Source organism: Vipera ursinii (genome assembly GCF_947247035.1).
Source record: "Vipera ursinii genome assembly, chromosome: 1".
Taxonomy (NCBI): Eukaryota; Metazoa; Chordata; class Lepidosauria; order Squamata; family Viperidae; genus Vipera; species Vipera ursinii.
Genome location: NC_139512.1, coordinates 110,190,735 through 110,218,304, shown reverse-complemented (window position 1 = coordinate 110,218,304; position 27,570 = coordinate 110,190,735). Strand labels below are relative to the sequence as shown.

Below are 27,570 nucleotides of genomic sequence, written 5' to 3'. Positions count from 1 at the left end.
ATGTTTACACTGTCACTCACCAGAGGGATTCAAGGTTGCAGTTTGGACTCCTCACACCTTCACAGATTTCAATCACTCCTTCATCTCCAATGGAGTTGCCTCCCAGCTGCAGCTCTTTTAGGACACCGTTCACGCTCAAAGCAGAGCTAATACTCTTGCAGCAAGCTGAAGTCAAGCCACAATCTCTTAACCTGTAGCAGGCAAATAAGAGCGTCTTTTACAACATTGGGGCTTTGCAATGCAACAAGCCTTTCCTGGATTTTGTTTGCTTTCTCTTCTGTCAAATTATTATTAGCAGCTAGTTTTGTTCTGGCCTAACAACATGCTGAAGACTCAGCAACTCTAGCTGTATTTACCCGCGCGATTCTCTCACTGCTTCAGCAGAACCTTCTTTCATATCTATTTGGCCTCGGGCTTCAGTGGTAAAAATCGCAAGTTACAGAAAGGCATAAAAAGCAAAAACGGGCTCAGAAAATGAAGATTTATTTATTTTATTTATTTTAATTCCATTTATATCCCGCCCTTCTCCGAAGACTCAGGGCGGCTTACAAGCTTAGCAGTAGCCTTCATTCTATGTATATGCCTGCTTATTAGGGTTTTCACACACACCCCAAGCGGCATTATTACAAAGTCAGCTTATTGCCCCCAACAATCTGGGTCCTCATTTTACCTAACTCGGAAGGATGGAAGGCTGAGTCAACCTTGAGCCTGGTGGGACTCGAACCTGCACTAATTGCAGGCAGCTGGTGTTACTTAAGGAGGCATTAGCCCACTGCTCCACCAAGGCTCCTCCACCAGAGAGGAGTACTCCTCCACCAGAGAGGAGTAAAGAACTTCCAGCTCACAGCAAGGATCTATTTGTTGGGGATGAGTTACCTTACAGATTTCTTGGAATCAGAAGCTAGGCAGGAATATCATTTAAGCAATTCCTTGAAGCTACATTGCCCTTCTATTCTAGACATATCCTATTAAACAGCACTGCTGATTGCAGCAAGAAGAAAACGCGCACTAACCAGAGAGACTGGAGTTTTGTTTTTGGATCCTTCAGCCCTTGACATAAAAGCTCTACTCCTTCATCTTCCACAGGATTTCCGAGTAGGCTCATCTCCTTCAGTGTTTCTTTGGTGCCAATGATGTTGGCCAGTTCCTTACAACCAGCAGCAGAGATATTGCATTCCCACAACCTGAAATAATCACCAGATCATTGCCTTTAGCTTTTCACCAACAGTAAGATGGGAGACCCATGGATCCCTCTTCAAATCACGTATACCATTCGAAACATTCATTTACATCTTCATAAACCCATATTTAAACTACATCCCCTTCACTTGTAGTAAGTAGCAATACATAAAAAATATTGAAAAAAATGTATGACACAGAAAAGTCCCCCTTGGCTAATGAAAACAGATAAAGACCAAGTCTATTTCAAAACATACCTGAGCCTGGAAGACTGGTCTTACCCTCCCCCGTCCCTTGTCTTTAATGTAAATGGGAACCCCACTTGATGGAAGCCATTTAGTGGTAGCATCTCTGACATTACTCCAGAATCAGAGATTATCCATTTCTGATTATTACAGGATTGGCTATTACTAGGCTAGATGGCCATTTATAGAAAAACATGGATGAAAACTGGGCTTTGTGACTCATTTATTGTAAATGTTTTGTTTCTTTAGAAATATATTTTACAAACATAAGGAATTATTGTAGAAACTGCACACAGAGTTCCATCCCCCTCTGTAATGGGGAATACCAAACAGGGAATACCAAAAACGCCTACTTACACAACTTAAGATTGTATACACTTTAAATTTCATGAATTATGCTCACTTGCACAGGGAGAGAAAAAATATGCTGCCAAGACTTATGATAGTAAGCTATAATCTCTGAAAATGTATATTGTAATATATATTTAAAATATTAAAGAGTATATAGGTGTAGTTTTAAATATTAAAAAGGCAGTATACATTAACACCATCTTCCAACTTGAAATAAATAAGAGACATTACTAAGCAGATCGCCATTCTGGACTTGGCTGTAACAATCTAGTTATCCCCTGGTACCTTACAAACCATTATGAAAGCCTGATTGACTTATAGTATGTTACCAAAGGACATTTGATACAAGTTAAGATTCTAAAACTGCCAATGTTTAGGGAGCCACTTACCATAGTTTCTCTAATTTGCTATCTGGATTTTGGACACCTTGGCAGAGGATAGCTAGTCCTGCATCACCAATATTGTTCTCTCCTATGCATAATTCTCTCAAGGATGGGCTACTGCTAAGGTAAGTACTGAGGTCGTCACAACTAGCACGAGTGATGTCACAGGTCTCTAATCTGCAAATAAACAAAAAGCAATTTCAAAGCTGCACTGGATTTCACCAGAAAACTGACAATAGAATTTTGTTATTTCAGCAACTCTGCCTACAATAATCACAGTGTTAGAGATGGGCATCTTGCAGCTACAGAACACATGACTTTGAATTTATAAGGATATGCATATAAAGAAAATAAAGTTGTTCTGAGATTGGAAGAGAACAGCCACAATTGTGGTAATTCACACATTTTGATACGATGGGAAGTCTAAACAAGTCCCTGCTTTGTGCTTCATCATAGGGACACAAAGAAGGGTGATTAATCAGTTTAATGCTATCTACATACAATTTACAAAACTAACAGATTTTAAAACACATCACGCTTTAAAACACATACATACACATACACACACGTGGACACAGAGTAGACAAAGAAATTAAGTATTTTTCTGCAACCAGTCAGCAAAAGGCACAGTCCCGCAAAATTGCAAGAATGAAGTCATTTTAACACAACCTACAAATAACCTAACAACAGGGAAAATATATTTCAGACTATTATTGAGATTTCTTCATAATGTATATGCGCAATACATACAAGTTGTAGTTTATAATAAGATAAAGTGCAACAGCTTAGCAACAGGGATTATCTGTGACTATACAATCATGGTTTGCATTTGACAACTTGCTGTTGATTTGGCTAGTGGACTTTTCAAATCTTCAGTGTTTGGTGAATTACACATAACAATAATGACTAAAACTCCTTTTGTCTTGAGTTTGGATAAAACTCTGAAATATAATGTATTTATTTGTAAAATTTATTGACTGCCCTTCTTACTTGAGAGTAATTCTAATTGTTTTGTTATTGGCCGTACATCTTACCTTAAGGTAATAGTTTTATTTTGAACTCAGAACAACTGAAATAGCTAATCCAAGTTCAAACTGTTTTGAAGGTTCAGCCTGGTACAATCCATCTTGGGTGGATTTACCTTTTAAGGCAGACCCCCACCTCTTTAGAACATTCTCAAGTTGTGACATACCCCAAAAGAGAGAACTCCAAACGAAAATGAATTGTATCTTACTGTAGGGATTGCAAGTTAGAAGCGCCCTTCACCAAGGCTTGGCAGAGGTTTTTCACTGCATCATCTCCTAGCCTGTTATTACTCAGGTTGAGCATTTGCAGGGATGATTTGACACACAGTACAGAGCAGAGCGCGTCTATGTTTTCCTTTGTGAGGTCACAGAATTGTAATCTGTAAGAGATACGAGGGAGTTGACTTCCAAAAGATAATAGTAGACATATATTACAGGTTTGGGGAAGTGCAGAGGATGTACTGTATACATATTACAACCCATAGCAGAACTTTTCAACCCAATTTTGTTTAGCTTTCGTATTTCATTTATTTAACCCACCTCTAGGCTGCCTCCATCATAACACCAACTCTAAGCAGCCAATAAAATATAAATAAGATTAAAGCAAGAAAGCAAGTGCTGTCTATATCCAGTTTACAAGCAAGCAAATAACAATAGGAGTGCCAAAACCCAAGGCAGGAAAATTAATGAAACCAGCTACATACCATAAAACAGAGTTCAACAACTGGAGTCAAAAACCACCCTGCCAAGGATTTGCAGAAAACTCAGGTCACTGAGCCTTTCTGAAAACACAGCAGGATTGGGACCATGTGCATTTTGGGGGAATGTGATTCCAGAAAGCAGAAATGGCACAGAGTACACAGGTCTCTAATATCCCAACAAGATAGCCCTGCTTCGCTAATGGAAATCTGGAGCACGCCGATTCTGCCAGGTCTTATGGAATGGTCAGAAACAACCAGAGGATGTTACGCAGGTATCCAGGCCCCAAGCCATGAAGCCTGATAACCAGCACTCATAACCCATACGGAGTGGAGGGGCTATGGGATCAAACCACAGTTTGCTTGCACTGCTACACTATATTCTTCCTGTAGTTTCCAAGTGGTCTTCACAGACCCACTTAAAGGTTGCAATTGCCAAAATGAAACTAAGTCATAACAACTACAAGATGTGTTAAGGCCTCTCTTCAGGAAAGGGCACAACTGGCACACCAGATATTCTGTATGAAGACCACCCCAATCATAAACGTTTCTTGCTCATCAAGCAAGAATTAAAAGAGTCCAGAAGCTCCCCCTGCCATTATTACAAACAAATCTATATGCAGATCTACGATCCCATCAATAAATAAAATTGGGAAATCCCTGAGATTTCCAAGACAGAAAACTTACTGTAACAGGCCGAAACCAGGGCCACTAAAAAGTCAATGACTTGATACCTAAAACGAGTACAGAGAGTTACAAGGGAGAATCAATGAAAGATGCCAAGTCCTCCTTCCCTGAGACTCATGCAACCTCCAGCTTAGTCTGGGTGAAATATGATGACTTTGGATCCTTCACTTGATATAACTTCAATCTTAATACCTTAACTTCTGTACCTTAACCACTGACTATACCAGGGGTAGGCAACCTTGGCTCTTTTATGACTCGTGGACTTCAACTCCCAGAATTCCTGAGCCAGCCATGCTGGCCAAGGTTACCAAGGTTACCTACCCTTGGACTATACCATACTGTCTCCTAATTTTTGCCGGTTTATCCAATTCTGTGTAGGTGGTCCATACAAGATGGATGAAAAAGACGCTTTGTAACATGAGAAACCTCTAAATAAAACATGTTTGCTGTCTTATATGTACTGAAGGACAACTTACTGTAGTGATTCTAGTTGGCAGTTTGAATCCACAAGTCCTTGGCATAAAGCTTTTCCACCTGATGTGCCCAAACTGTTATCTCCCAGGTGTAGTTCTGTCAGAGATGATTTGCTAACTACAGAACGAAGCTTCTCACAGCAAGCTGTAGTTAAGTTGCAGTTTCGTAACCTGGAATAATAAAAACTGTGTAAATTACATTAATACTTGAGAGTAGAAGTGGATAGCAAGTATCATCTCACTGAATCCTGTGGTTATGCTGGCTGGAACATGACAAACAAATCTTATGCACCATCGCAAAAAGGGCAAACAGCTGTGTTGCATACAGGAACTGTAGTGTTAAATTTTTGGTATTTAGTAACAAAGCTGGAAACCCCTTTTTGCACCCCCGAGAGATTCCATTGCCAATAACTGTTGATTTTGCCAACCTGACATTCTTTAATTAGGTTGGACCTCTATTTTCAGAATTTGTACATTCTGGTTCAAAACTAAATAAGCCATAATCTAAAGCAGTTGGAAATCTCAGCCGGGGTGGGGCTTGCAGGGGGTTGGAGGAAAGGGAAGAAAGATCAGTATCTGTACAAAAAACTAAGTCAGCCACTGGAAAAAGGCAACTTCTTTTCTTTCAGGAGAAACATCCACGTTTCTGCAGTCCTTAGTCCCAAAAGCTGAAGACATTACCTCCAAGTCCCATTTTTTTCCAGTTAGCCTGTGCCTCTCCCCACAGCCCACATGGTGTGGCAAGGCTTCTGTGGCTCCTGAGGGGCCCCCAGCAGGCATGCAGGTGCCTCAGCTAAGCAGCCTACCTGACCCACTCAGCAGGGAGTAAAAGGATTCCTGGCGCCCATCTTTAGCACCCTGCAGCTGTCCTACGTGTGGCTGCGCACAGCCAACTTGAGGGCTTTTCTTGGAAGGGGCCAAATTGGCTGGTCCTCTTCCAAAGTGTGGTTGACCCTTGTCTATGAGTGGTCTCTCCCCAGCACCCTCCAGAAACCCGCCTCACTCCCAGCTCTGCAGTGCCCCCACCATTGCCTCCCATTTCACATTTGGATCAGGGTCCCACTCTGATGCCCTGTGCCATCCTTGTCATCCAAAGCTTTTCCCATTCCTCTCCCATTCTGGATCCAGCCTCAGGGAACAGGTGCAATATGCATGGGTAGTCCATCTTTCCTCCCTCACCCCCAAAGGAAGTCTCTGGCAGACTCGGGGAGGAAGCTGTAAAGCGGACAGGATGGGGGAGGGGGGGACTGGGACCAGCTTGGGAAAGTCAGAGAATGGGAAGGGCAAATCTGGTAGCAGGAAAGCCTCCCTACCAACAGATTCCCCAGGGAAGCAGCCCACCTGCCTCAGGCGTCCCACTTTCTCCACAGATCCGCTTGAGTGGGGGCCAGAGCCATTTTGAGGGGCGGGTCGAAGTGGCCACTGTAGTGTATATTATCAACAGTATTACAAGCTCTATGACCATAAAACCAATAACTGCCATGTAAAGGCAGAGCTTCAGATACATGTAACAAGCAGCAGTTTTTTTAAGTGGTATATTGGCATGCTGTTCCTTTCTGGACCAACTCTACCTATGTAGTTGCTAAGAGTCAACACTGACCAGGTGGCATAGAACCAATTGACACTATACTAGTTTTCATTTGTCAGCTGAATTAATGTATATAATCACTTCCAACAGTTACACATTTTACCTATTTGTGTCAAGGTGAATCTAAATAACAGCCCTCATTCTTTCCAATTAAATACCAATATAATGCTCTCCTTGCCATATGAAATCAATGCTCTTTAAGAGATGTGAGAATTGAAAATTCCATATTCTTCTTTTAGAAGAACACAATTCAACACAAAAGAACTTGAGTTCTATGATTTATTATATTTATTTATTCAATTTATTATGTGGGATTGTTGTGGAAACAAATGAAGTATTCCCAGGGAAAAGGAGTATAAAGTGATTGTCCTATCAACCCAATCTGAAAAATCATTTGAATGTAGTTGACTGTAAATCACCTATACTGGCTGTTTTCAGAAAGGTAGTCCTTACTTAACATCCACTCGTTCGGCGACCATTGCTGAATGGATTTGAAAGAGTCTTTGAAGTTTCAGCCTTTGTGGGTCCCCCGCAGTCATATGAACCAAATTCAGACCCACCTGCATTTATAGCTGCCTTTTGCCACCTGCCAGCTGCCCACACCATCCAGCCCTACCTGCTGCCACACCTGCGTCCTGCATCAGCCGGTGCCACTGGGAACTCTCTCACATTGTCCTAGGTCTCCATTTGTGTGCCTGCCAGGACTTTTGTCACTTGTTTTTGTCCACGTGTGTTGGCACAAAATAAGGTTCTGGCCAGGACATGAATGGAGATCCAGGCAGCCTTAGAGCAAAAGAAGGGAGTGCAAAGAAGGCTCTGGACACTACAGTAGTGGCACACAGTGTGGCAGGATGATGGAGGTAAGGGAAGCTGGTAGGCAGGTAGTCAAACAGGCAGAGATGGGGGGGAAGAGGCTATTGGGGGGTTGATGAGGAGGTAGAGTAGGCAGTCTCTTACCTTTCTGTCACTCAGGGCTGGGAGGAACCAAACTGGGAATGTCCTGGATGGTGGGGGAGGTCCTTGGCTAAGGGCCAGTGGGATTCAGTTAATGGCAGCAACACGGAGTGCCCGACTGCCGTCACTAAGTGATAGTGTCACATCACATTGCAGGTATCCTAGACCTACGACCACAATTTAGCCCCAAAATTATGTTAAGTGAGACACTTTTTAAGTGAGTTTTGCCTGTTTTGCCACAGTTGTTAAGTGAATCATTGCAGTTCAAGTTAGTAACACAGTTATTAAGGGAATCTGGCTTCTTCATTGACTTTGCTTGTCACAAGGTCGCCAAAGGGGATCACATGACCCCAAGACACAGCAACTGTAATAAATATGAATCAGTTGCCGGGCATCCAAATTTTGATTATGTGACTATGGGGACGCTGCAACAGTCGTAAGTGTGGAAAATTATCGTAGGTCACTTCTTTCAATGCTGTTCTAACTTTGAATGGTCACTAAATGAACTTAAGTCGAGGACTACTGTACACTTTATGACTGCATCACATAGCATCAGAAATTCCAGTCCCAATTGTTATTCTAACTGGGTGTCATAAATAGTTATGACAGGAGTAGATTATTAATCAGAAATTTCTAATGAATCTAAAGAATTGTAGGAGAAGCCACCTGAAAGTCATAAACTCAAACAAGTTAACTATATACAAATAAGAAAAGCAGAAGTTGCTGGCTAACTGAAACCCCAAGTAGAGGGAATATAGAAATAACTATAGGAGCCGAGCTTTGTTAACAGAAAATTAGATGGTGATTGATAAGACATGCACAAAGGGACTTCCTGGAACATGGCAGGGAATAGTGGTTTTAGGCAGCCCGGATTAGTTTATCAGGGGTGTTGAGTGCGATAGGGGAGGGGGGAATCTGCTTCGGGGGTAGGATATAAAAATGTGTCAAACAGCTTTTTAAGGTGTGGCTGGACTCCTACGTGTGTTTCAGCTCACCAAGACTTTACAAATGCTTTTTAAATAAAACTTGTTGCTGGAATTCCAATTTAGTTTGGTTTTTTGGGGAGCCATGTTCCAAACAGTTAGAACAATTAATCAGTGGAACAACCTGCCGCCAGAAGTTGTGAATGCTCTTACACAGGAAGTTTTTAAGAAGAGACTGGACAACCATTTGTCTGATGTGGTATAGGGTTTCCTGCCTGACCAGGGGGTTGGACTAGAAGACCTCCAGGATCCCTTTCAACTCTATTATTATTATATTATATTATTATTATTATTATTATTATTATTATTATTATTATTATTTATTAATTATTAATTAGTAGTAGTAGTCGTAGTAGTATTAAATACCATAGTTGGCCAATAATGGCCAAGGATAAATATTGAGAATGTATGCCTGGGAGAAATACTAGGCTACTTGTATAGACAAATTTGGAAGAGACTAACATGGAAGGCAATAACTCTTTTTAAGGTGTGGCTGGACTCCTACGTGTGTTTCAGCTCACCAAGACTTTACAAATGCTTTTTAAATAAAACTTGTTGCTGGAATTCCAATTTAGTTTGGTTTTTTGGGGAGCCATGTTCCAAACAGTTAGAACAATTAATCAGTGGAACAACCTGCCGCCAGAAGTTGTGAATGCTCTTACACAGGAAGTTTTTAAGAAGAGACTGGACAACCATTTGTCTGATGTGGTATAGGGTTTCCTGCCTGACCAGGGGGTTGGACTAGAAGACCTCCAGGATCCCTTTCAACTCTATTATTATTATATTATATTATTATTATTATTATTATTATTATTATTATTATTATTATTATTATTATTTATTAATTATTAATTAGTAGTAGTAGTCGTAGTAGTATTAAATACCATAGTTGGCCAATAATGGCCAAGGATAAATATTGAGAATGTATGCCTGGGAGAAATACTAGGCTACTTGTATAGACAAATTTGGAAGAGACTAACATGGAAGGCAATAACTCCATAAAGGTTTCCATTTGTGGAAAGTATAATCTAAAGCCACTATGAATTGTAGGAATATTTACCAGAGTTTTTGAAGTTTGCAATTGGGATTTAACAATCCTTTGCATAGAGCATCTACACCAGCATCTCCCAGTTCATTGTTGCTTAGATTCAGTTCAACTAGTTCTTGGTTGGTGGTAAGAAGAACAGAAAGATCTTCACAATGGCTAATTCCCAGACCGCAGTCATCCAGTCTAAAATTTAGAGGAAAAATGGATTTAGACATTAGCTCTAATTTAGTCAGATGACTTATTTACAGCACCCTCATAGAATAAGCTTATTAGTACACTTTTAAAATGCTTGAATAAAACCTAACAGATGCACTGTAGCATGCATTCCCCCCCCCCGGCGCGCACACCCCCCACAAAACAATATTAAGTGCTTTCAGTACAATTTCCCATTATAGTGAGCAAGATGGCTAAAGAGGATCTATGAGCAAATGCATCTGGAAAATACATAAACTGGAGAGAGAAAGTGATATATGCAGTGTTTTTCAATGCTGGGAGTTGAAGTCCACACCTTTAAAACTTCCAAGAATGAGAAACATGAGTATCTAGGAAAGCAAAACATTTAAAGGGGAAAGTGAGGGGGGGAAAAATACCATCCTTCATGTGAGTGACATTTCAGAAGAATTTTTGTGCTAATCCATTCTTAATTTTTCCCCAATTCAAATCACGAATGGAAATGCCTTCAAACAATGCCTTCAAAAAGCCCTCCAATTCACTAAATGTTGTAACTTACCTAACTGTTTTGTGCTGCTTCATGGATGCAACAAGTTCTTTCCATTTTGATGAATCAAATTCTTGGCACTGCAAGTCAAGGTCCATGTCTGAGGTTTTAACTATACAGATGAGAAAAAGACAATTTATCATCAGGCTAAAAAAAAACCCCTACTTGAATGCATGACTGGATGCAAACTAGTGCAGTTACATTTTTGGTATTTCGCAATTACAGCGCCATCCTAGCCACTTCCAAGACAAAATTTCTTCATAAACACCTACCTTTCTCAAGAACTAAATACCTCTGTCTGAAGTAATTTGGAACTTTAAAAAGACTCTTCTGAACAGGAACTGCTGCAATAATTTTGCTGCCCACGTAGACAAATTATGAAATGTTACAACCAGAGGCAGCATAGTTTACAAGAAAGAAGGAACTATAATCCAGGGGCAAAGCACATGCTTTGCTTACCAAAAGTCATGAGGTATAATTCCTGGCACTTTTAAGTAGAGCTCAAGAATATTATTGGGAAACTCCTGGAAAATTGTTGAGTAAGCTCTGAGAAAAGCGACTACCTTTTGGCTCATTTCTATGGTTTTCGGAGGGTTTGGGGATAATTAAAAGGCAATATTTCACCATAACCTTCAGCATTCCTAAAAAGACTACCCCCCCTTACTTTAGTGATTTCTTGTCTAGATGATCATTTTCCTTAGTAGATCCAAGAAATTTTCCCACCTCTATCTAGACTAACAGGACTTAATGAACTGATATTAAGCTTCTTATATTCCTATGCGGTATTTTGGCTCTAAACCAACAGTGCCCAGGCCTCTAATATTATTCACAATCTCTCCAAGAGTTACAATTGCAATCAAGTAAATTTCCATTTCTGTAGGAATACAGGTATGAGTTACTATATAGATCCTGTGAACTCTAGTCACTCAGTTCGTAATATTTTTCCTTAACACATTTGTTGTTGTTGTTGTTGTTGTTGTTGTTGTTGTTGTTATTATTATTATTATTATTATTATTATTATTATTATTATTAATTTTATTTGTATACCGCCCTTCTCCCGGAGGACTCAGGGCGGTGAACAGGGCAATACATATTAAAAAACAAGATACAAAAATTAAAAACGATTAAACAAATGCCCATGAATAAGTTAAAACACATTAAAAATAGATTAAAACAGATTAATACAACCCAACCCCATCCCATCAGGCCAGGCCAGCTTGTTCAAAAAGGTAGGTTTTGAGATCGTGCCGGAAGAAGCGGAGGTCAGGCGCCATCCGGAGCTCGACCGGAAGATGGTTCCATAAATCCGGCGCGCGGCGCGCCCACAGAGAACGCCCTCCCCCTGGGGGCCACCAGTCGACATTCTTTGACCGCACCCTGAGGAGGCCCTCTCTGTGGGAGCGTACTGGGCGGAGGGAAGTTGACGCCGGCCGCAGGTGCTCCCCAAGGTATTCCGGACCCATGCCATGTAGGGCTTTGTAGGTCATTACCAACACCTTGGTTTATTATAAATAAACCTTGGCATAAACTTAGTTTATGTAAAGGTAAAGGTACCCCCGCACATGCGTTGTAGTCGTTTCCAACTCTAGGGGCCGGTGCTCATCTCCATTTCAAAGCCGAAGAGCCAGCGCTTGTCTGAGGACGTCTCCGTGGTCATGTGGCCGGCATGACTAGACGCCAAAGACGCACGGAGCGCTGTTACCTTCCCACCGTAGTGGTCCCTATTTTTCTACTTGCATTTTTACGTGCTTTCGAACTGCTAGGTTGGCAGAAGCTGGGACGAGGAACAGGCGCTCACTCTGTTACGCGGCACTCAGGATTCAACCCGCCAAACTGCCAACCTTCTGATTGACAAGCTCAGCATTCTAACCCACTGAGCCACCGCGTCCCTAAAACTTATAGTTATTCCAAAGATTGGATAACCTTCCAGAAAATATGTTATTGATCAGTTCTAGTAAACTCATCCTAAATATCCATCTCAATTACCAATCCATTCTATAATCTTGCCACATAGGAGTGATGTTCTAATAATGAATTCACCATAATTATAACTGCTGAAGGGATGGGGAGCTTTATACCAGGTCTTTTCAACCAGTGGTACAGGTACCACCTGTGGTACATTGGCACCTGGCAGGTGGTATGCGACCATCCTAGAAAAGTGGTAGCGGGGGAGGGGAATGAGCTGAACCGATGGCAGCACTGCACAAGCCTGAGCGAGAGATGGCTGGAGCTGCAGGGCTGTCAGGGCTCAGCGAAAGCGCCAGGATCAGTGTTTCTTCGGGGCTCAGTGGAAGCGCCAGGATCAGCGCCAGCTCAGCACTGATCCTGGCGCTTCTGCTGAGCCCAGAAGCGCCAATCAGCTGGAATGTTGCAGTATCTCCAGGCTTGGTAACTGATTCATATTTATGACGGTCACAGTGTCCCAGGGTCAAGTGAAGTGACCAAAACCTGCTGCAACCACCCAGCAGATGGGGGGAATAAAAACCAAATCCCCACCCCACCCCCGCTGCCTATCCTCAACAGAAATGCTCACAATAATGAAAACCTCGGACAGGAGGAAGAGCGCCACCGGGTGGGCAGGCAGGTGTCTTGCTCGGCTGTGGCTTGGGGGGCATTTTTTTCAGTGGCACTGTAACTTCTAACAGTCACTAAGTGAACTGTTGTAAGTAGAGAACAACCTGTACTTCATCACTTTTTTCCTTCTTTTTTTTTGGTCATCAAGTTTTTGACCCCTTGCTAGGCGACTGGTGGTACTCGGATGTTGCCATATCCTAAAAGTGGTACAATGGGTGAAAAGGTCAAAAAGCCCTGCTTTAAACAGTCTGCAAATTAGTCTGGTCATTCTGAATACCGTACATAGAAAGACTGTCAATCCCACTCACTTTCGATTTCTAAGCTTCAAATTCTCAACACAACCCAAAGCTATTTTGGAATATTTTTCCAGCTGTCAAAATATGATACATGAAACCCGACAGCCTTCAGGCAGACAGATCTGTACAGAGGAAACTCTTATACTCTCTGTTCTGTGTGTGTTGGGGGCTTGGGAACAGGAGTTCTCCATAGTATTGTTTCAGTGGTACTCACTCCCGCTTTTCCTGGAAGATAAAGCTGTGCTTGGTGTCAATTCCTACGTACTTTTTATTCTTACTTTTGTTTTATTCCATTGAGTTGCACCTACTGACTGAGCATTTGTGCTCAGTGTCTTTATCTCTTCTGGACTACTAAGCAAATGGAACCCTCAGAGCTTTTGAATCAGCCTTGCAATCTCACCAGGAGCTATAGAAAAAAAAAAGCTCCCCAAGACTTCTATGAAAGGAATCTGCCAACCACTACCTTAAATCTTAGACAAGGTGGAAGGATAGTCTGCGTTTGATCCAATTTGCTTTGACCATACCATCACTGACACGTAATGTCCATGCCTGGCTGAAAATTGCTCCATATTGCCAGCTTAAAGCAAAGATGTGGGAGTCTTAGATAAAGGTAGTCTGTTATTGCTCTATATGTAATCACTGAGATTTAGCTATTTATCTATGGAATGACAACATACTCTTAAGAATGGACAATTCAACTGTGCAACTCAAATCCTCCCATTATTCTTTTCTTTTTTTCTTTTGTTCCAAATACTATATAGTAGTTTTGCCAATCACTTTCAGATATGCAAGCCGTTATCAAATCCTGAAGGAAGACAGCATGGTTCAGAAATCGCCTTTCATTATGGGTAAAGACTTATTTCATAATATCAAGTAATTCTTGGGAAAATGTATTCTATTTGGGACTCTCTCAGCAGGAAGCAGCCAGATGGATCTTGCTTAGACTTTGAAAATAAGCAGGGTTAGGCTTGGCTAGTTTTTTAAAATTATTTTTATAAATAACTCAAGGCAGTGAACATACCTGATTTCCCTTTCTCCTATTTTCCCCACAATAATAGCCTGGTGAGGTGAATTGGGCTGAGAGAGATTGATTTGCCCAAAGTCACCCAACTTGCTTTCATGCCTTAGGCCTGATTAAAAATCTCATCTCCCAGTTTCCACCTGGTGCCTTAACCACTATACCAAACTGGAAGTCCTCCAACTGGGTAATTTAAAAAAGATATTCCAAAAGAAAGCAATTTCAATCCACCTCCACATTGCTTCTAATAAAATTATGAGGCATAATATCCATTGTCCAAGAGGTTCAGTTCGGTGAAAAGGAAACTTTACTATCACCACTGTCTGTGGCTGCTCAATGGTTAGTCCAAATAAGCCTTTATGAATGCTGCTATGTCGATAATTAAGAGAATATAACTTCCAATTATGTGGGCCTCTGCTTTTCACTATAATACTCCTGCTGATAATATCAAACCATAACCTTTATCATCCCACAGCTTTTTCAACTCAATGTTTAGGTATGTTTAGATTGCCTGGAAATTGTTACCTTGTTATCTGTAATTCTGTGGCAGGTTCAAAAGGACTGAATTCTACTCTCTTTGCCTCATTATAGTTTCCTTTTGGTTCTTTTATTAAATTATCAGTACGAAGCTGACATCCAATAAAGCGCGGTGCCAGCCTTTAGCCTCATACTTTTATAAGAATGCTCCTAAACCTTCATAATTCTCACAGATGTTCTTAGAAAATAAAAATGAAGTTGCCACACAGTACTGTTTGGAAGCGCGTCTATCCAGAGGAAAAAATGACACAAAAATAAGCAAAAGTTGCAGTAGTACAGAATATCCCTGGGGTCTCAAGGCCCTGACAAGCCACAAACTTATCTGTCTGCTGTATTAATTAATTTAATAGATCATACACATCTTCACACTCTGAAGAGATAAATATCTGGTGTGGCCTCTGGCCCACAGAGATTGTCCAAGCGTGGTATAGGCAAAGCAAGCGTAACAAGTTACCAGCCATCAGTCAAAAGAAATTGTCAGTTGAGATAGCTATCGATCTGCTTTGTCATATATTGTATAGTGTATAATCAAAGAGCTCCTTAAAAACTGATCCAGTCATTTCTTGCATATTTAGCATGAAGAGTTTAAAGAATTGATAAGCCTATTGTTATAGCATATTAATGTTCCAGACATGGTTATTTATGACAATATAATCACACCTAAAGTTTAAAGTGAAAACTCTGGATCACAGCTTGTACGTTTCAAAAACTACCCTGCTTTTCCTTTCCTTTCCCTTTTCTTGCCAAAGGCATATGTACCACCAAAAAGCAAATTAGCCGTGTGGATATTCACACTTAAAAGTGCTGCATGGTTCAAAAATTTGGATAAATTGCTTCAGCCCAGATATTGGCATATTATTTCTCTCACTATTCATAAAGGGGCCCCGTTATTTTCTTTTCAGGTTCCTGATTGGGCCATACAATGTTGCTGCTTTAAAAGTCATATCAACAAGCTAATTCCTTCAAGCAGCACTAACATCAGTTTTCAGACTTGCACACAAACTGGAAAAACTTTTGATTGCTTTAATGAACACTATAGAGAACAATGCATTGTGCAAGGTAAGAAGTGCTTCTTCCAATTTATTTTGAAGTGCACACATTTCCCCAATCTAGATAGAAAGTGAGCAGCATTTATTTTGCAACTGGTCCTGACAATGGAGTGTCAAGCAGCATTTGAGAGGCTAAAGAGACTTTTTTCTGCTGAACCTGTCCTAAAACACCCAGATCCCGACAAACCTTTTGTAATACAGGCAGATGTGAGTGATGTAGCGGTAGGAGCTGTATTATTACAAGAAAATGATGGGGGGACGTTGCAACCATGCGCATACACATCCAGAAAACTCACAGAAACAGAACAATGTTGGCCAATATGGGAAAAAGAAGCATTCTTGTTGAGGTGGGCATTACTAACATGGCACCAATTTTTAGAAGGAAATAAAATACCTTTACAAGTCTGGACAGATCACAGAAATTTGGAAGCACTAAAAACGCCCAGGAAACTCACTCCTAAGCAAGCACGCTGGTCCCAACATTTCCACCGATTCAACTTTACGCTCAAACACTTACCGGGGAAAAATTTTTTCCTGGCAGACGCATTATCCTGCTTGCCCCAATATAACAGCACAAGGACTACTGTCTTTAAACCACTTGTGCCTGAACAACAACTGGCAGTTCCAGTCACCACCAGGGCACAAGAAAAAATGAAGCCGAAGGTGGATGGCCAAACTGGAATAGAATTCCGGAAAGCTTTGGAAAGCGATGAATGGTTCCAGAAAAATAGACATGTGTGCACAATTAAAGATGGACTGCCTTGGGTGGGGGAGAAGCTATATATACCTGCCACCCAGAGAATCAATTTCATGCAACTGTGCCATGATACAAAATCAGCAGGACATTTTGGGTTTGTAAAAACCTTACATTTAACTAAAAGGCAATTTTGGTGGCCATCCATGAAAAAAGACATAGAAAGCTATGTGGGCAGCTGTCAAACTTGCGCAATGGCTAAGAGGCTGCAAGGGAAACCACCAGGACTGCTACAACCGGTGGCGAACCCCTCAGCTCCATGGAAAGAAATAGCTATGGACTTTATTGTAGAACTACCAGAAAGTAATGGAAACACCGTAGTCTGGACTGTCACAGATCTGTTCTCTAAGCAAGTACACTTCATACCTTGCCAAAAAATCCCGACTGCAAAAGCATTAGCGAAACTTTTCATACAGCATATTTACAGATTGCACGGGGCACCACAACACATCATATCTGATAGAGGGGTGCAATTTACGTCAGCATTTGGGAAAGAATTTTTATCTCTTTTAGGAACCACCCAAGGACTGTCATCTAGTCATCATCCTCAGTCGGACGGATCGGCTGAATGATTGAACTCAGTACTTGAACAATATTTAAGATGCTTTTTTAATTTCCAGCAGTCGAATTGGACGGACTTACTGCCGCAGAAGTAGCATATAATAATGCAGTCCACTCTAGCACAGGTTACACTCCTTTTCAAGTAGCTACGGGTCAGAGCTTTAACTCAATACCAGAACTAACCCCAAAGGAACCGGTCATTCCCGAGCTGAAGGAATGGATTGCTCAATTACAAAACACCTGGCCAATAGTTCGGGAAGCATTACAAGCAGTTAGAAAAGCATACAAGACACAGGCAGACAAAAAAAGAACCGATCCCGCACCTTTCAGAGTAGGAGAGATGGTTTATTTATCCACAAAATACCTCAAATCACTCCAACCCTGTAAGAAACTAGGTCCAAAATATATTGGCCCTTTTCCAATTAAAAGGATCATAAACCCAGTGACAGTCGAATTAGAACTACCCAAAACCCTTAGACGGATACACCCAACCTTTCACTGCAGTCTAATAAAGAGAGAACAATCACCCCTACGAACAAGAACCCCACAACCACCACCACCAATCATGGTGGAGGGAGAACATTTTGAGGTGAAAGAAATCTTGGATTCCAGAAAACACCACGGAAAGATCCAATATTTAGTGGCATGGAAACACCTCCCTTCCTCGGAAAATGAGTGGGTTAATAAACACCACGTTAGAGCACCAAAGTTGCTCAAGAGATTTCATACAGAATATCCAAACAAACCAGGTTAACATTTATATATTTTTTTCTCTTTTCTTCTTCCCGCAGATGGACCTATCCTTCTTTTGAAAGGAGAGCAGATTGTCAGAATCCATTGATATCACATTCATAAATGTATGGTTAAAATATTGTGCCTACCAGGATTCTGCCATACTGGTAGAAAGCGGGGGGGGGGGGGGATTGTTTATTCAGTCTATCTGTAGCTGCTTTCAAAGAACCTTTGATCTGGGGGAACAAAGGGGGAAGGAAGTGATCTGTCTGTTGGGGCTGTAGGAAGAAGGCAATCAACAAAGGAGTCCTATCTTCCCAGGAAGGGCCTGACAACCAAATTGATGGGATCCTAACCAAATGGAGTTTTGAGGAGAGTGGGTTGAACCAGGAATGCTTATATAGATTTGAAATGTAACTCAAGACCAGATCCTGTCTCATATCTCCACAACCAATCTTATCCTTAGTATTTTTTTTCCTTTTGGACAACTCGGCTCCAAGAGTCCTTATTTCCTAAGATGTGAGTTGGGGTGGGTCCTGACAGCAACTTCAGTTAAATGTTCCTTTTAAGCTGGAGGGGAGCAAAAGGCAACAAGGAGGAAGGATTCTCCAGTGAATCCTTCCTTCTCATTAGGTGGCCAAAGTATTTGAGTTTTAGCTTCAGGATCTGGCCTTCTAAAGAACAGTCAGGGTTGATCTCCTCTAGGACTGACCGGTTTGATCGCCTTGCAGTCCAAGGGACTCGCAGGAGTCTTCTCCAGCACCATAGTTCAAAGGCTTCAATTCTTTGGCGCTCAGCCTTTCTTATGGTCCAGCTTTCACTGCCATACATTGCAACTGGGAAGACCATAGCCTTGACTATATACACTTTTGTTGACAGGGTGATGTCTCTGCTTTTTAGTGTGCTGTCTAGATTTGACATGGCTTTCCTCCCGAGGAGCAAGCATCTTTTAATTTCTTGGCTACAGTCCCCATCTGCAGTGATCTTGGAGCCCAGGAAAATAAAATCTGTCACTACCTACATTTCTTCCCCATCTATTTGCCAGGAATTGAGAGGGCCGGATGCCATGATCTTGGTTTTCTTAATGTTTAGTTTCAACCCAAGTTTTGCACTCTCCTTCTTCACTCGCGCAACAAGAGGCTCTTTAGTTCCTCTTCACTTTCTGCCATTAGAGTGGTATCATCTGCAAGTTATACATAGCAACATCTTATAAATATAACTAACCCCATATTATAAATTAAAGAACAGGAGGGAGATTAAATGAAACATCTTTACTTGTAGCCTTAAGAAGGGAACTGTTTAGCAGAGGACGCTTTTCCTCCAGCACCCCCTAAATCTAAAGATATCGTGGCTTCCAGTCACTGGATTCTGGCACACCACACGTGCTAGGTAGGGTTCGGGAAGGTAAAAGAGCCTTGTTGGAGCAGTGGGCTAATGCCTCCTTAAGTAACACCAGCTGCCTGCAATTAGTACAGGTTCGCATCACACCAGGCTCAAGGTTGACTCAGCCTTCCATCCTTCCGAGGTAGGTAAAATGAGGACCCAGATTGTTGGGGGCAATTAAGCTGACTTTGTAATAATGCCGCTTGTGTGTGTGTGTGTGAAAGCCCTAATAAGTAGGCATATACATAGAATGAAGGCTACTGCTAAGCTTGTAAGCCGCCCTGAGTCTTCGGAGAAGGGCGGGATATAAATGGAATTTAAAAAATAAAATAAAACTCATTTGGAAGTAAAGGCTGCTGTATTTGCCTTCACAGGTAGAGGAATGAAAGAGGTGTGTCTAATCTGGAATGGGGCCGGGCTCCTAAAACGACAAGAGAAACTTTACATATAGCAGGTAACTATAACGAGACACCACTTGAGGTCTTCTTCAACCGAAAGTATTTCAAGCTACTATTCAGGACGAAGCTCTGAGTCACCGTTAAACCATTCGCTTTCTTCCTCGGGGCTTCGTTGCGGGGATACATATAACCCGACTCACACGGCCGTCTTCTTGGAAGGGAGCAGAGTTACTTCATTGAAAATGCACTTTTTTTCCCCCAAGGGAACGGAAAGGGCGTGAGCCCCATTCACAGACAGCGAACACCATCACGGAACAGCTTGCAAAAATGGTGGCTTAAACATGACCGTGGCAGTAATTTGGGACCGGGAAGGAAAGCCAAAAAAAAAATGAAGGGATTTTCTTACTATGCTGCCCAACGAACGCAACGTTTGGGTCCGCGGTTGGCTTTCGACCCCTTTTTTTGCTTCTTCCCCACCACCACCCCACCCCGAATCCAAATTACCTACTTCGCGGGGATACGTAACCCGACTAACGCGGACGTCATCGCCATTACGCCACCCCACCCCAACCGCACCTCGTTAAAGCAGTAGGAACACGCAAAGCGGGCATCTTACCGGACAGTCGAAGGAGGAAAAAACAACTCGACGGGTCGCCCGCCTTGCAAATACCAGCTGCCCCCACCTTCTTAGGGTAAATATCTTCTTCGCTTCGGCCACGCCCTCTTCTCTCGCGGCCAATTGGAAGCGAGGGAAGCTGACTGTCGTCATTGCTCCGTCCCCCCACCCTGTCAATCAAGGCGTATCCCCTGGCGTTCAGGCTTGCTCACCATCCCCATGAAGCCCTAGCGCAGGGGTAGGCAACCTCGGCTCTTTTATGACTCATGGACTTCAACTCCCAGAATTCCTGAGTCAGCGTAGCTGACTCAGGAATTCTGGGAGTTGAAGTCCATGAGTCATAAAAGAGCCGAGGTTGCCTACCCCTGCCCTAGCGAATTTTCCACTGATTGCGAGGTCGACGAGTTCCTACGGGAGGTTGGCGACGCTGTTTTCGCCGCCGAGGCGGAGGATAAGGTTGTTTTCTTCGAGATTCACGCAAGCGTTGTATTTTTTTTCTCACCTCAAAGGGGAGCAAAAGCCGTTTTTGCAAAGTTTCGAAACTCCCCTTTCCCAGCGAGCCCCTCCCTGTTTTGTGGAAAGCCTGCGGGAATGGTAAAAGGCAGGCTACGATCAAGACATAAGTAAAGTTCAATTGTGAAAATAGGCATTGTGCAAAAAAACATACAAAAGAAAATAAAAATTATATATTTCAGTTTGGAGGAGATGGATAAATTATATTCAGAACAAATATGGGACTAAAAAGTTCCATTTAGCTTATGAGTAGATTTTAGTGGGATATTGTTATTGGTACTTTGTTTGTAGTTATGTTAAAGGGGAGTTAAAGCACATTATGAATTTGGTTAATTGTATATTATGCATAATTTTTATTTAGAATATGATTATTGTAACTATAATCCTGTATTTAGCTCGGGGAAGTGGGGGGGGGGAAGTGGGTGGGTTTGGGGTGGGAGGGATTTGGGGATATATTGTAAAATTTTGTTTTTTGTAAAACTCTTTAATTAAAAAAAACAAAAGAAAATAAAAATCAATAAAGGGTTTATCAGAAATTCTAATGTCAAAAGCCAAGTATCTTCGCAATCTAATAAATCTGAACATGGCTTCTCCTTCATCAGTAAGACATGGATAAATTACTAGTTCCAAATAAACTCCGAGAGCAATTGTATCATTTTAAATGAGCCATCACAGGTTAAGGTTAAATCTGGCAGTTTTCAAGTAGATGGAATTTGATAAGGAAGACAGGGATGAATAACCACTGACGTTACCAGAAGATGGCAATTTAGTCTTATATTACATAAGACTAAATTGCCATCTTCTGGTAACGTCAGTGGTTATTCATCCCTGTCTTCCTTATCAAATTCCATCTACTTGAAAACTGCCAGATTTAACCTTTTGCACCAGTTTTTTTTTCCAAGCACTGCAAATACTTGCTTCTCCTCAGGGTAGTGTTTTCCAGATGTGCAGGACACAAAATGGATTGTCCAAATGACAATCCCATAGGGCTAGACAGCACATGGCAATGGAGGGCTGTGCAAGTAGTCCTCAACTTACAACCAGAACTTGTGTGCCAGAATTTCTGGTGCTAAGCAAGGTGGTTGTTAAGTGAGCCATGCCTGATTTTTCTTCCTTTTTGGCTATGGTTGTGTGGGAAGTCAGCCCTCCCACCACCACAGAGAAGAAAATATTAAAAAGGGCAGAAAAATATATTTCCTCAAAGGATCTTGAAGAGGCAGGAAAGCATGCCCGGTTTTTCTTGATAGCCCCAGATCTACCTCCTCCAAGCAGAAACCAGCTCTGTACAAATGCAGATGTAAATCCAGGAAGGTTGCAGGCCCCCAGATGGGAGATAAGAAGACAAAGACACCTCAAATCTACCTACCCCAGCCCCAGGGAAGCAGGACATGACCTTTGGACATAATAGGATTAACCCATCACCATCAGAATACTAGAAAGGCACACTCAGACTCAGTTGAAAACTTCATGACACAGGAAATAGCCACAAACAGGAACAGGAAGCAGCTCCAAACAAAAGGCTCCAGAGGGTATAAAAACCCACTCCCTCCATGTGCTCAGTCATTTTTTTCCCCTGCCATCTTCCTGTCTGGTTCTCCTCTCCAATAAACTACAACCTTCTTCCCAAAGCAGTTACCATGTTTATTCCCAGCTTGGATGGAATCACGATGAAGACTTGCAGTGGTTGAGTCTTAAATCCCCCATTGACTGCTTGTCAAAAGCTGCTTGAGAAAGTCACAAATGGAGATCACAGGATCCTGGGATGCTACAATTGTCATAAATATATGCTGGCTGCCAAATGCCCAAGTTTTAAACATGTGGCCATGGGGATGCTCTGGCAGTTGGTTGTTAAGTAAGTCTGTAAGTCAAGGACTACCTGTATTCAGTTTCTAAAATGTGTTTTTTTTTTAGAAATACCCAGTTGTTGAACAGGTTTGTGTCCAACAATTGATCCTATCTTCTGCTCTTTGTTTTTTTCCTACAGCCTGCATGTTGTGTTCCTCTACTTCCAGTAACCTGAGCACATTTAAGAATCATCATTAAGCTGTAGTGTATGCATTGAAAATGACTATGAAATTCTACACCTTCCTCTTCTGGTAACCATTTTTGTGTTTTTACCTTCACAGTGGTTGGGACTGCACGCGGCAGAAGTTATAAATTCAAACAAGCGAAACCAAAACTCAAGGGGAACTCATCAAATTTGCAGATCACATCAAACTGGCAGGAGTACCAACACTCTAGAAGACAAACTCAGGTTCCAAAAGGATCCTGACCAACTTGAACAATGGGCCGTATCCAACAAAATGAGTTTCAATGTGGAGAAAAGCAAAGACTTACATTTAGGCAGGAAAAACCAAAGGCACAAATATAGACTGTATGAGACCTGGCTTAAAAACAGCAACTGTGAGAGGGATCTTGGAGTCCTGGCGGATGATCACATGACTATGAGCCAGCAGTGTGCAGCAGCAACCAAAAATGCTAATACAGTCCTGGGTTGTATAAACAGAGGCATAGAATCTAGATCACACGAAGTACTATTACCGCCTTATAAATCCTTAGTAAGACCACACTTGGAATACTGCAGCCAATTTTTCTCACCATACCACAAAAATGACGTTGAGAGTATGGAAAAAATTCAGAAGAGAGCAACTAAGATGATCAGGGGCCTGGAGACTAAAACATACGAAGAACGGCTACGGGACTTGGGTTTGGCTAGCCTAAAGAAAACAAATAGGGGAGACATGATAGCAGTGTTCCAGTATCTGAGGGACTGCCACAAGGAAGAAGGGGCCAGGTTGTTCACCAAAGCACCAGATGGAAGGATGAGAAATAATGATTGGAAACTGATCAAAGAGAGAAACTTCCTGACAGTGAAGACTATCAACCAGTGGAACAGCTTACCCCCAGAAACTGTGGGCGCTCCATACTGGAGATTTTTAAGAAGAGACTAGACATTCACCTATTTGAAATGGTATAGGTTCTCCTGCTTGAGCAGGGGGCTGGACTAGAAGACCTCCAAGGTTCTATTCTATTCTATTCTATTCTATTCTATTCTATTCTATTCTATTCTATTCTATTCTATTCTATTCTATTCTATTCTATTCTATTCTATTCTCTACTGAGGAAATGGTGCTCCTATAAAGTCTTGGGAAACCTAAACAAGCTGGCCTAGAAGATAACAAGTAGAAGCTACTTGAAGGTAGACAAGAAGGAATTCAAATTTTGCACTCCCGTAGTGGTAAGAACTATAGTAGGAAGAAAGGTTACCGTGGAGAATGATGCTGTAAGGCAGGGGTGTCAAACTTGCAACATCATGTAATGTGTTGCAACTTTTTCTCCATTGCCAGCAATGGGGTGGGTGCGGTTTCGGCATGATGCATCCAACCCGTGGAACTTACAGCCTATTTGCATCAGCACAAAGCCTGCTCCTCTATTCCTATTTGAAATGTTCCACAGAAATAGGAGGGTGTGATTAAAATGCTAATAAACTTACTTTAAATGTATAGTAATGATACCAAGAAGAGCTTCTTCTTAACTATTGCATGGATAGTTATAATATTGCAGTACTCAAAAAATAAAACCCTTCAGAGTTCAATGGATTTTCTCCCAGGTGAATAATAAAATACTGCAACTGAAATGAATGTAACGAGTATTTCACATCATGAAACAAAAAGGGACAATCCATATTTAGGACATTTTGCAAGTCATTGTGAATAAAACTCAACCTCTGTCGGTCATGCTAGAAGTTCAGTCTACTATAATGGGAAAGCACCATGCTGTGGAAATTTGAGGAAGACCTAGGACAGGGGTAGGCAACCTCGGCTCTTTTATGACTCGTGGACTTCAACTCCCAGAATTCCTGAGCCAGCATGGCTCAACTTGGAAACTCTCCCCTTTCCCCTCAAGCATGGCTGGCTCAGGAATTCTGGGAGTTTGAAGTCCACGAGTCATAAAAGAGCCAAGGTTGCCTAGGCTAGGCAGACCTTTGACCTGATTTAGTACATTATTTCCAAGAAACAAAGAAGATTGGGAATGAATGGTATTCAATATTTTTTTTTCCTCAGCTTTGGGACAACTGATTTCGCAAACCACCCTGGATATTTCGTTGAAGGACAGCGTGCAAATCCGAAGAAGGGAGAGTTCTGTTTCGGTTGGCTTTTGCTCTAAAGCGGCATGTAGTAAGCCGCAAATCAGAGCATCTGCTCGCTCAGCAACTCATCAGTCGCCTCCGAGATCAACCAAGCCCCGACCCTGCGATGGCCGCTGGAATGTGGGCGCCCGCCCTTGTCTTCTGGCTCCAGACCAGGGGTCTTCAAACTCGGCCCTTTTATGACTCATGGACTTCAACTCCCAGAATTCCTCAGCCAGGCATGCTGGCTGAGGAATTCTGGGAGTTGAAGTCCATGAGTCATAAAAGGGCCGAGTTTGAAGACTCCTGCTCCAGACTCACCACGCCTTTTCTTGTTCTCCTGGCAGAGAGAAAGTCTCCCACTTACATCCGTCGGGAAAACCCCAGGCACCAAGGCCGCGCCCGGTAGCGAGAGGAAACGCCCGGGCTCCACGCGGCAGAACTAAGCACCTCCGCAACTTCCCCCAAAGAGCGATCATTATCCTTCCAGCAGCCTCGACTTCCTTTTTCTTTCTTTTTCTTCCAATACCCCTTTTCTTTGCAAAAGGCCGGCTCGGTTTACTGCGGCGCGAGGCGCTTTCTCCGCAGTCGATCGGCGGACCGCATTTGCCCAAGCCGGGAGCCCGATTTGCCAGGCCTTACTCGTTGCGCGTGGATTTCTTGGAAAAGGAAGCTGGCAATGAACGTCAGGCGACAACTTCCTACTGTCTGGTTTCCGTGCAACCGGCGGTGTTAAAAGACTCGAAATGCTCTACGGCAGGGATCTTCAAACTTGGCCCTTTTGTGACTTGTGGACTTCAACTCCCAGAATTCCTCAGCCAGCCATGCTGGCTGAGGAATTCTGGGAGTTGAAGTCCACAAGTCACAAAAGGGCCAAGTTTGAAGACCCCTGCCTCTACGGGGCTGCCAAATGGAAAGGAAAAACCTCACTAAACTCGGAACGCGCCGGGCCCCGCTAATTTAAGCTCTATTTATTGAAAGGGGGGAGGGGGGGTGTCTGACGAAATTTGGAGATGGGTTCTTTTTTGTTATTATTATTAATTGCAGAATTTAGTCGAGACGCAAATGCGGGATTGGCGATTGCATCGGAAAAGGGGGAGCTACGGCATTTCAGGAGGGGAGAGATTAAAGTTTTATATACGGTAGAACATGCCTCGGATTCCTTTCGCTGATGTTCACCGTGCATCAAATGAGCCGCGGTTCGTCGCCCTCTGATAGGGTGGTAATACTTCTTCCCTGACGGAAGTTAGAAAGGTGACGGCGCTAAAGCTGCACAATTCATTGAATCTGATACGGAACGCGACAGACCTTTAATTTTTTTTCTTTCAGTTTTTCTCCCACCGCCTCCGCGAATGCCACTCAAACGCCCCTAAGCAGGCCTGAACATATGTTTAAAAAGAGGTCGGGGTGGGGCGTCTGCCACGGAGGCAGCTAAGCGATCCCATTCTACCCACTGTCCGTTTCGTAACAGGTCTGATTGGCTTTAAAGCAACCATACAAGATGTGATCGGCTTTTACGGCTATGCTGAAAATTATCGAGAGACCTTGGCTTGTTTGCATCTGGAGTTTGGCTTGTCAGGCCCAAATGAGACTGCCTAGTAGTCTAACCATATTTGTTCTTTCTTTGTTTTTGTCAAAAGACCACGTTCACAATTGCAGGAAGCCAGGAAAATCTTGTGGTGCTGGCTTGTCAAAGTTACCCTTGCATGTCACAAGAGTAGTTGATAGTATGACAAATATTGTTAAACGGTTAAATCAATTGAAGTATGAAGTATTTCTGTAACAGCGCACCTGATTTGTCTGTGTTCATACAGACCAAACTGCTTGATTGAACAGTGAATATAACGAGTGCATTCCCCAATTAAAAATTGCATAATATGTTTCACTGCAAAGAATACTTACCTATAAAACAGATAGTTAGCTTAGCTATATTTATATTGCTATAATATTTGCAATTATCATATTGTTCTATTCTGTTTAAGAGCACTAAAGACAATAAAGAGTAACCAAAACATTTTGCCTTTAAGTTTTTATATACTGTATGTTTATCACTAATAAATTGTTTAAGTGACATATGTACTCTTGAGATTTACATTAAACTTCGTATACAGAGGAAAGAGTTCTGAATGTATTGTGGCAAAGCCTTCTTGCCTTGATTTTATAACATACTGCAAGAAACCTCACTAAAATATAGATAAAGGAGGAAATATAAATGATTAAAAAAAGGAAACAAAAATCACTATATAGGTTTTGTATAAATATAAAACAAAATAATTGCTTTGTAGAAAGGAGAGTTTGAACATTTAACAAGGGGAGACTAGGGCTACAAAGGCAACAGTGTTAAAGTAGCTTTATTTAAGAGTTAAGAGCTCCATCTTTTCCGTCTTAGAGGTGAGAGCTCTAGGCGGTATCTCTCTCCCCGGCTGTATATCTCAGGCTGCTCCCCGGTTCTGACCGTTGTGAGAGAACGGGGATTGTCCCGGGGTTACCCTGCTCTAGTGGCAGAAGAGCTGGGTTTGCAGTCTGGATACTCCCCTTCCATTTTTAAGATCCTCCCTTTTTATTTATTCGATCTGGGTCTGTTTTTGCTGTATTACCCAATTTTACCATGGCTTTGAGGTACTCCAGCACGGTTTTACTCGCTCTCAGAGGTGCCCCCCCATCCTGGGAGCGACCC

At 42.1% G+C, this 27,570-nt stretch overlaps 1 protein-coding gene across 1 annotated transcript in view; it reads right to left on the bottom strand.

The window, feature by feature from the left end:
* LOC310647051 (ribonuclease inhibitor-like) overlaps positions 1 to 25,472 on the bottom strand; it is a 28,315-nt gene extending 2,843 nt beyond the window's left edge. The window contains exons 1-8 of the mRNA XM_083373991.1: positions 25,261 to 25,472; positions 10,345 to 10,444; positions 9,627 to 9,797; positions 5,045 to 5,212; positions 3,393 to 3,563; positions 2,165 to 2,335; positions 1,014 to 1,184; positions 21 to 191 (exon numbers count right to left, since the gene is read on the bottom strand). Coding sequence (XP_083230117.1) covers positions 21 to 191; positions 1,014 to 1,184; positions 2,165 to 2,335; positions 3,393 to 3,563; positions 5,045 to 5,212; positions 9,627 to 9,797; positions 10,345 to 10,444; positions 25,261 to 25,372 — 1,235 coding nt within the window. The 5' untranslated portion in view covers positions 25,373 to 25,472. The remainder of the gene's footprint in view (positions 1 to 20; positions 192 to 1,013; positions 1,185 to 2,164; positions 2,336 to 3,392; positions 3,564 to 5,044; positions 5,213 to 9,626; positions 9,798 to 10,344; positions 10,445 to 25,260) is intronic.
* Positions 25,473 to 27,570: the final 2,098 nt, after the last annotated feature.